At 36.3% G+C, this 10,250-nt stretch overlaps 2 protein-coding genes across 2 annotated transcripts; both read left to right on the plus strand.

Annotated features, from left to right (window-relative positions):
• Positions 1 to 733: 733 nt before the first annotated feature.
• On the plus strand, positions 734 to 6,025 carry LOC107480885 (cysteine synthase, chloroplastic/chromoplastic; the record flags this gene model as incomplete). The annotated part of the gene is given in 10 exon segments (XM_016101088.3): positions 734 to 837; positions 1,082 to 1,191; positions 1,577 to 1,634; positions 1,750 to 2,013; positions 2,766 to 2,903; positions 3,141 to 3,192; positions 3,292 to 3,371; positions 4,364 to 4,423; positions 4,901 to 4,981; positions 5,628 to 6,025. Coding segments are annotated over 10 exon segments (1,040 nt in total), but the record flags the coding sequence as incomplete, so codon positions are not given.
• A 2,317-nt stretch (positions 6,026 to 8,342) lies between these two features.
• LOC107480831 (uncharacterized) lies at positions 8,343 to 10,250 on the plus strand. The gene has a single exon (XM_016101010.1). The coding sequence runs from the start codon at positions 8,343 to 8,345 to the stop codon at positions 10,248 to 10,250; it is 1,908 nt and encodes a 635-aa protein (XP_015956496.1).

Consider the following 10,250-nt stretch of genomic DNA (forward strand, 5'->3'; position numbering starts at 1 on the left):
TGTATATTTATTGAAAAAGTCAATAGGTCCCTTTCTTTTTTTATAAGTCAATGTCTTATTAGCCATTACCACGCTAGTCACCATAATATCATTTCGTTAGTTCCATTTTATGTGGCAACAAGGAGCACAATCAATCAATTATTCATTGAACTTGGACATTTTATTGATAAATTATTAGTGACCTAAATTGCTTCAAGATATTATAAATTTTTGAAAAAAATATTTAGATAATTATTTGAAAAGCTTACAAAAAATTAGACTAAACTTTAATTTAATTTGTTCTCTTTTTATTTAAAAAATATTTTGATCTTTGATAAAAAAATATTACAAAAATATTTACTAATTTTTAAGTACAGCTAGCTTCACCTGAAATTTATATAGATAAAATTATACATAAATACTTTTACGGGGTAAGATTATTACAGTGAGTGAGTGTGAGTTGGAGTTGGAAAAATCCAATGAGGTCCCAGCGCAACTGATTCGATTTCCACCAACAAATATCTTTATCATCATCATCGTAATTTCTTCATTCCATTTTCATATTCCACTACTTCTGCTTCTCCTCTTCCTCTTCATCATCAATGGCTTCTTCTGCTTCCCTATTCAACTCGTTGACTTGCCCTTCCCGTTCTCCTCTTCGCTACTCTCTTACCCGCACCGCCGCCACCCCCACTTTCCTCAGACCGGCTTCCTCACCCTTCTTCTCCACATCCACAATCTTCTTCTTCTTCTTCTTCTTCTTCTTCTTCTTCTTCTTCTTCCGTTATCTGCAAAGCTGTATCTGTTAAGCCCCAAACCGGGATCGAAGGTCTCAACATTGCCGAAGATGTTACCCAGGTTATTGCTCTTGTTTTTATATTTTATTTCCTTTCGATGGTCAATTGGAATATCTACAAGATTTGATGCGTTTTATTTGGTGTACTCTCTCAATTTGGCGTATTTTGATAATCTAAATGTGTCCGTCGATAAGTTCTTGTTGCAAATTTTGACTCCTTTATGATTCACCTTGTTTATTCTTTATGCGTGAGAAATAAGCATTCTATAGCATCTTGATATATATATATATTTTGAAATGCCACAGCTTATAGGAAAAACCCCAATGGTTTACCTGAACAATATAGTGAAAGGATGTGTGGCCAATGTTGCTGCCAAGCTTGAGATTATGGAGCCATGCTGTAGTGTCAAGGACAGGTGAGAACTGAGAATCTGAACCATTGCTTGTGAAGTCTAAATATCATATGCTTGCATTTTTTACTTGTTTTCCATTTTCATGAAAATATCTGGTGAAGGATGTGACTCTGATGAAAATGATTCTTGTGATTTTTCCAGTAATCTCTTTGTTAGATTATATTGTTTCAATCTTCGTTTTTAATATAGATGAAAATTATTACATAATAAGATGAAGGTGGCAGTAATGTCAATTAACTGTTAGTTCTATAAGAAACTACAAAAATAATGAGGTTGATGTTAATATTTCTGTAAGACTGCATTCTGTATATGACCTTATGAGCTATGCTTATTGGAGATTGAATCTTTAACCATTTTTTTAAAACACTTTGTATTTTTATTCTTGCAGGATAGGGTATAGCATGATACTTGATGCTGAGCAGAAAGGAGCTATAACACCTGGGAAGGTAAATCTATTATAGAAATGATTTGTGTTCTTTCCTTGCAGATTAGCCATAAAAGCTATTGCTTCAAACACACTATTTGTTGTTCTCAGTTAACTTGTTTCTTGTGTGCTTTCAGAGTGTTTTAGTCGAACCTACTAGTGGAAACACAGGAATTGGTCTTGCCTTTATAGCGGCTTCAAAAGGATATAAACTCATTCTGACAATGCCTGCATCAATGAGTTTAGAAAGACGAGTTCTTCTGAAAGCTTTTGGGGCTGAGCTTGTTTTAACTGAGGCAGCAAAGGGCATGAATGGAGCAGTTCAGAAAGCTGAAGAAATTTTGAAAACTACACCTAATGCATACATGCTTCAACAATTCGATAATCCGTCTAATCCTAAGGTAAACAGTAACAGTCCATTTTATGGTAAAATATATTAATCCAATTTTTAGGCCGTGCGTTGTACTGAGCATTTTATCAAAACCCATGCTTCAAACAGCAGTCCAAACTATAGGTTAGAAGAAATACAAAAGCAAGTCAAGTCAAAAGGTTAGGGATAAACATTCTTTGCTGTTCGTTTTCTGAACATATCCCCCTTAATTGATTACAAGTAAATGCTCATGGGTCTGATGGCATAACCAAGATTCCCCACATAATTCAAAGAGCTTACTTAAAACTCTAAAGTCCTTATCTAACAGCTGGATTATGAAGCTTTAACTATTAACTGTGTAGCTGTTTTTGAAGGTTGGTATCCCATTACACAAAACTATCTTGAATGAAGTTTTGATTAGTTTATGCAGCTACAACACAGGATTAGGGTTAACCCTATTGAGAACTGCTTTCCAAATAAATGAACTACCTTTGAACCCAAGCTAGTGGCAATGAGGACTTAATCGAACCAGTCCTTGGGTTACTCTCTCCCTGGGAATCATGACCTTAAACTTAGTTTGTTAGGTGTTAGCCTCTAAATTGATATTTTTTAATGGAAAAGGGGGTAATTGTTCAAATTGTAGTTTGTAAGCTGATATTTGCTTACCCCTGTTGTGTGTAGTTGAATGGAAGATGTTGTACGACATGTCATAAATTGAATTCTGTCTCTACCATAGTGAGCTGTGGTATGATCTGATATATGAAGTTGGATTCAACTATGCAGATACATTATGAGACAACTGGCCCTGAGATATGGGAAGATACAAGAGGCAAAGTTGATATTTTTGTTGCAGGAATTGGAACTGGTGGAACCATTTCCGGTGTTGGTCAATTCCTAAAACAGAAAAATCCAAACGTAAAGGTAAACGTCTCAATTGGCATTATCAAATTGATGGTGTCTCTCAGTTTTTTTAACTTCAATAAACAAAATGACTAACATTAATTGTCCCTAAATTTAAAAATACTTGATGTACATGGTTCTTTTTACTCAATCAATGAACTAGTCATGTCTTGTTACCCCTTGGAGTAATAATTTGAGTTTGAGGGAAGCTCTCTAATAAGTTGGATTCCATTTAGCATTTTCTTCGTTATGTATCAGGTTATTGGTGTAGAGCCTACGGAAAGCAATATACTTTCTGGTGGAAAGCCTGGTAAGAAAGCAGAACAAGTTCTACATACTCTGACTCCAATACGCTAGTTTTTAAGTAATCCTTTAATTGTATGTTGTTTCTCTTTCCTCTTAACCACAGGACCTCACAAGATTCAGGGTATTGGGGCTGGTTTTGTGCCCAGGAATTTGAACCAAGATATACTTGATGAAGTTATAGAGGTCTGTTGTTTTGTTTTCCCATCTTCTTTCTCCTCTCTTCCTTTTTTTGTATAAAAAAAATAATAAACATAAAAACTTTTTGGAGTTATAATTCAATATGTCCTGTTTAGTACTCTCCATAACTCGGTTTATAAAAATAAAATAAAATAATTAATTCTTTTATCAAGACATGGCAGTTGCATGACTTTGTAACGAGTCATTATGCTTCATTCTTTTAGTACAGGGTTCTTTCTTTAGTACGGAATTCCTTTCTGCCTACATCCATATCTAATTACCATGTCCTTGTTGGGTTGATCATTTGCTATCAAATTGGGTGGATGTTATATTCTGTTTAGAACTGGATCAGTAAATTCGGGAACATACTAGGGTATTGATGGAATGATTGAACAGTGTTTCTAAAAATCCTAGAATCATGTATTAAAAGTTTGAAACACAGGAAGTTTGAAGGCTGTTCTCTCTTTTCTCCAAATCTTGTTGAATATGTAACTGACTGATGAATCCCCTGCTCTCCATATTTATGTTCAACTAAGCATCATATCATATCCTTCCTGTCATTTTTTAATTTAGATGATGTTTAGCAACTTTCGGCTTTGATGGGGAATGAAAATGTCATTTCTGTATCTCACATACAGCATTTAATGCTCTGATTTGCCAATTGTTTTTGTGGCAATTTTTTCATAGTTGATATTTATATTCAGCTTCAGATTCAGTTTTATCGTTGGTTACTCTTTAATAGCTTTTGTCATGTCTAACGACATGGGGAAACCATATTGACCAGTAGTAAACCTTTCTTCATACGCTGGTTTATTGTTTCCTAGTTCTTGCCTTTGCTACTATTTTTCTCAATTCAATGCACATCTGAAGCTTTTTTAGGTGGTTTAGTTTATATGTATGTGGCATAGGAACAACCTAACAGGATAAATAGTGAATAATTAAACATCCATTTTTCTTTCTGTTCTATAATTGATTCCTATCCCATGTGAATACGGCAGGTATCGAGTGATGAAGCTGTTGAAACTGCAAAGCAATTAGCACTCCAAGAAGGCTTACTGGTTAGTGCCATGTGTCATCTTTTAACTGTTTCTGTCATTTTAGTTGCATGATTATTTTTAATTGTTCATGCAATATCCCATGCCTTTTGCATAATAGGGTACAATGACGTCTTTTGATCCATATAGCTGATCCCACCTAGTGGGAAAAGGCTTTTTCAGTTTTTTTTTAGTGTTGTTGTACATGCAATATCCCATGTACTGACGCAGTTACACAACTCATGCCAAAGTAGCTTGAAAATTGAAACGATCTAGCACAAGATAATGGAATTTGACATAGTTACTGTGTTAATTTAGTTGTATCATGTGCATGAAGAGTCCTATTATGTGGACATAAAATTTAATCTTCTTTGGAGTGCTTGTCAAAGCTAACTCTTTAAATCTTACAACACCCCAGTAATTTTCTGGCCCAAAATGAAGAGCAAGATCCATTGATGTTATACTTTTAAAATTTTCATGCTCACTTCAATTGGAATGCAGGTGGGAATTTCTTCTGGAGCTGCTGCAGCAGCTGCAATAAGGGTTGGAAAGAGACCTGAAAATGCAGGGAAGCTTATTGCGGTAAGTGCATTCCCTCAAATAATAATAAAAACCAACAGATGGATATGTTACAAGGAATTTAATCCGCCTCAAATAGGACGTATGTTTACTGAATTTACAAAAACATCATTCAGATTTATATACGTATGGTTCCTTTATTGGAACGTAGTGTTAAGTATCCATCTGCTTGTACGGTAGCATAATGTTATTTTTTTTCATGGGAGAATATGCTTTTGTCCTGCTATTTTGGGTGACCAAGTTTCTTTTATATTGCGTTGTGTGTCCACAACTTGGCAAGCTGCAATTTTTTAGTCTTTAATTTGGGTAGAACCTTTCTACATCATGTTTTTGTGATGTTTGTCTCTTTCTCACCTTTTTTCTTTTGGTTCATATTACAAATTTATAACAACTCACACACACTACACACTACACACTTACACACAACCCTATAAGGGGTTCACATCCATTTTGTCTCTTTCTCACTTTGTTGCAAACCTTTTACATTGCCGGTCCCAAGCTCAAAGAGAAGGGTTGTGTTGGTCTTTTAGGAATCAGTATAAAATTTTGTTGAAATTTTATCTAGGGACAAGACTTTATTATTGTTGTTGCTGTGATCTCATTCCCACTTTAAGTTAATTACATTTCACACACTGTTTATTTATTGCAGGTTGTATTCCCAAGCTTCGGTGAAAGATATTTGTCTACTGTTCTCTTCCAATCAATTCGAGAAGAAGTTGAGAAAATGCAACCAGAGCCCTGAAAAGAACAACTTTGCTCTTGTTATGGCTTAACTTTCATCATCATCCACCTTCTTGTAAAACATGGCAACACATGTCAACGTGTAGCTCTTTTTTTTTTCCCTCAATTTTTTACTTTTAAGAATTTAGAGAATTCTGCACGCCATCTTCTTACTATTTTAAATTTTAAATTTTAATTTTAGGGATAAACTTTCCAGATGTGTATTACTATCATTACTCTTCTAGTCTTCTTCATGTATTTGTATTGACTGCAAATAAGTCTCTCGATCGTGTTCCTTGTTTTAAATAAAATAATCGATCAAACAAACCTGTTCTCCTTGCCCTTGTCAAATCATATCGCAAGTGAAATCATTTAGTGGCCCACAAGTTTTATGGTCAATGATCTTTGAACTTAAATGTGACAATATTGCTAATAAGTCATTTGTGCTTGAACACTTGAACCTGTTGCAATAATATAATACACTGGACCCAAGAATGATTTAGTTTGAAAGATTCTGACTCTAATCTAGTTTTAGTGCAAAACTATTCTTTTGAAATTCTAAAAGCTATACTTAACGTGCTGTTTATATCGATAACAAAAAAAGTACCCAACGGGGCAACTGGGTTCGCATATAAATTTTTTTACCCGCAAATGTCAGTGGGCAGTGGCCCTTCTTTTGTATTTTATATAAATTTATTACGTCGTTATTTTTATTAAAGGATTAGAATGTGGCTTCCATCGGTGAACTTTTTAATTTTAATATGGAGAGAGAGTTGGTATACAGCAGAATTATGAAGGTATATGATATTTCACCAGGATATGAGGATTGCACAAGACAAATCAGACTGTCTGATTAGAGGTACTGAAAACCTTGGGTCCGATTTGTATACTGGCAGAAAATTCTGGATCCGATTTCAGTATCCACGAAATTCTGCAATGAAAATCTTGAGTCCGATTTGTGTTCCTCTCTCTGTAAGAAAATCAGACAATCCAATTTCTTCCCACTAAAACAAAAAATTGAACACCGTCACAATTGTGTATATCTCCTCAATATTCCATAACTCAGCATAACTCACATGTCAACCTCATACTAAATAAAAATTAGCCTTCCATCAGTTCCATAGTTATTGTGACTACTAGTATTTTTTATTATTTTTTATTTTAATAAAAAATTATAATATATATATAACGATTAATAAGACTTATTTTTTATAAAATAATTAAATATATTATATATCATAATATTTAAACATAAATATCTCAAAACTAATATCAAATATTATAAAAATAAATTATTGTATTTAAAATCTATAAATACTAGTATTGATATAATTTTAAACTACTTTATTGAGGAGTTAAGATGTTGATGTTTGATATCTTTAAGTATTAAAAAATTTGGTCTTGATCTAATAATAATAGAAATATTTTTATCCTTTTGGCCTGTTTTTTTTAATATTTATTGTTTTCATCTTATCTATTGTTTAAATAAATTTCTATAATTAAGATTTTATAGATAAATATTATATAAGTTAACTAAATCCAGTGACGTGAATAAATGAGAAAGAGAGAAGAAAACAAAGTTTATATATATATATATATACAGGGGCGGAGCTAGAAAAAATATTAGAGGGAGACTAAAATTATTTACACAATAAAATAATATTAAAATAATTTTTTTAGGGGAGGCTAAACTGAAATTTACATATAATTTACATGTAAAAAATTAAAATTAGGGGGGACCGTTGCCCCCCTTTCCCAGTATGTAGCTCCGCCCCTGTATATATATATATATATATGGCTTTATAAAAAAAGGTTAAACTTTGAAATTGTATACGAAAAAGTATAAAAAGAACATTATTATCCTTTGATTTTTCTTATGATGATTAATTGATCATGACCCATGCTCATAGAGTCTAAAGAGGGGAGCCATCAATATTTTTTTGAGAGGCCACTCTTAATTATTTTATTTTTTCACATACGATAATTTTCTTTTGGCAGGGGCACTGTCTCCTTATGAATACATAAAGCTTCGCCCCGTGATTGTAAGGAAAATAATCCATATATATGATGTTTCATTTTTTATTTTTTTTATTTTTATTCTAAAAAAAATAATTTTTCATTATTTATTAAAAGATACTCTACGCTGTAACATTACCTATTATATTAACTAATACATGATTCATCCTAAGCAAAATACAACTGAACTTATTTTAAAGGGTAAAAAACCCAAATGAGTCAAGGAGAGCTCAAAATTACTCAATTCAGCCAAATCAAAAATTCATACATGAATCAACCAGGACGAATTATTATATAATTCGAATCAATATGATTCGAATTATAGTTAATTCAAATTATAGTTACATGTAATTCGAATTGATATGATTCGAATTACACTCAGGCGACAAACTAAAGTAATTCGAATTGAGTTAATTCGAATTACTATGAAGAACACATAATTAAGTAATTCGAAACAAGTTGTTTCGAATTACACTTAACCAATTCGAATTTAGTTAATTCGAATTACTAGGAAAGCTTGTGATACTACATAATTCGAAACATATAGATTCGAATTATATATATATAGTGCGAGCCAGGGTTGTATATATATGCTGTGAACTCATGTTGCTCTCAACAAAGAGGGGAGATGGCTAGTGAGGAGAGTTTCCTAGTTCTGGTACATTACAGAGGGTCGATTAAGAGAAAAACTCGGTCCGGCGTGAAGTTCACTGATAAAGATCCCCTATGTATTATCGTGACGCCAACAACCACCTACGATGCTCTTGTTAGCTCTGTGCTGGAGAAGCTTGGTCTTGAAGGAGTTAAAAGGGTCAAGAAGTTTTTCTACCGCATTCCAACAGCGGTGCTCCATGACACCGTGAAGTTTGATTGTTTCACAATCGGTAGTGAGGAGGACTTGCAGGTTATGTTTCTCTCTCGTCGGCAGTTTCCCGAGGTAAGGACACCTGAGCTGTTGGCAAAGTTGGTTGATGTGGTATCTAGCTCGGGTGGTTCGAACCGGAATGCCAATACTATAGCCGCGGTTGCCGGCTCGAGCTCGAGACCTGCTGTTGCTTCATCCTCTGCTCCTGTGTATGAGCCACCGATGCAGCCTGTTGCGTCCCCTTCGTTTGCCGTTGATCTGAGCGGCAATGTTGGAGACGAGGTTCGGTATGGGAAACATATTCCCACCGAGGTACATTGTCCCACACCGGCTGGTGTTAGTGATGGTTTGTTTGATGATCCAGATGACGATGACGTAGAGCCGGATATGATCGCTGATGAAAGCGGCGATGATGTTGGAACTACTGTTCCGACAAGGGCTACAGGTGGATCTAGTTCTGGCACACAGCAGTATCCACCCCATTTTTCCTCATTGGACCTGGATGCCATGCGGCAGGACGACATTGCTTTGCAGGCTTCAGGATTTGGCACTAGAGACACCGAGGGGTCTGCCGGTATGAACGAGTTCCAGGTTGGCCAACAATTTCAGGATAAAGATAAGGCGCTGTTGAGTGTGAAGACGTACAGTATCCGCCGAGGGGTCCAGTACAAGGTCGTTGAGTCTGACTACCGCAGGTATGTGGGAAAGTGTTCTGAGTTTGGGAATGGGTGCACATGGCTGATTCGGTTGAGTGGGAATGGGTGCACATGGCTAATTCGGTTGAGTCTCCGACAGCGGAAGGGTATATGGGAAGTGAAGCGATACAACGGACCGCATACATGTCTTGCCAGCTCCATCTCCAGCGACCATAGGAGTCTGGACTACCATGTCATATCCACCTTCATTATGCCGATGGTTAGGGCTGATGCAGCTGTGAACATCAAGGTGCTTCAAAATGCCACGGCCGCACACTTTGGGTTCAGGCCTACGTACAGGAGGGTATGGATGGCGAAGCAGAAGGCCGTTGCCGTCATATATGGGGACTGGGACGAGTCGTACAATGAGCTCCCTAGGTGGGTTTTAGGAGTTCAGCTGACGATGCCTGGCACTGTAGCCGTCCTCAGGACTTGCCCTGTTCGAGTTGGGGGACAGGTTGACGAGTCTCAGGTTTATTTTCATAGGCTGTTCTGGACTTTCCCCCCGTGTATCCAGGCATTCCGTCATTGCAAGCCTTTGGTCAGTATTGATGGCACCCGTCTATATGGGAAGTATGGGGGAACACTGCTAGTCGCCATTGCACAGGACGGAAACTCGAACATCCTCCCCGTGGCATTTGCACTAGTTGAGGGTGAGAATGCTGAGTCATGGTCTTTCTTTCTTTCCCACCTCCGTGAGCACGTGACACCTCAGCCGGGTCTGTTAGTTATTTCAAATAGGCATAACGGCATCAAGGCAGCACTCGAGGCTCCGGATGGGGGATGGTTACCCCCTGCTGCGTACCGGGCGTTCTGTATTCGACACATTGCAGCAAACTTTGCCTTGACATTCAAGGGAAAAGATGCCCGGAGGCTTCTTGTTAACGCCGCATATGCCAAGACCGAGGTGGAGTTCGACTACTGGTTTGACATTCTGCGCTCTGAGAATCCGGCAATGTGTGACTGGGCGAACTGA

Source organism: Arachis duranensis, chromosome 3, assembly GCF_000817695.3.
Source record: "Arachis duranensis cultivar V14167 chromosome 3, aradu.V14167.gnm2.J7QH, whole genome shotgun sequence".
In the NCBI taxonomy this organism is placed as follows: domain Eukaryota; kingdom Viridiplantae; phylum Streptophyta; class Magnoliopsida; order Fabales; family Fabaceae; genus Arachis; species Arachis duranensis.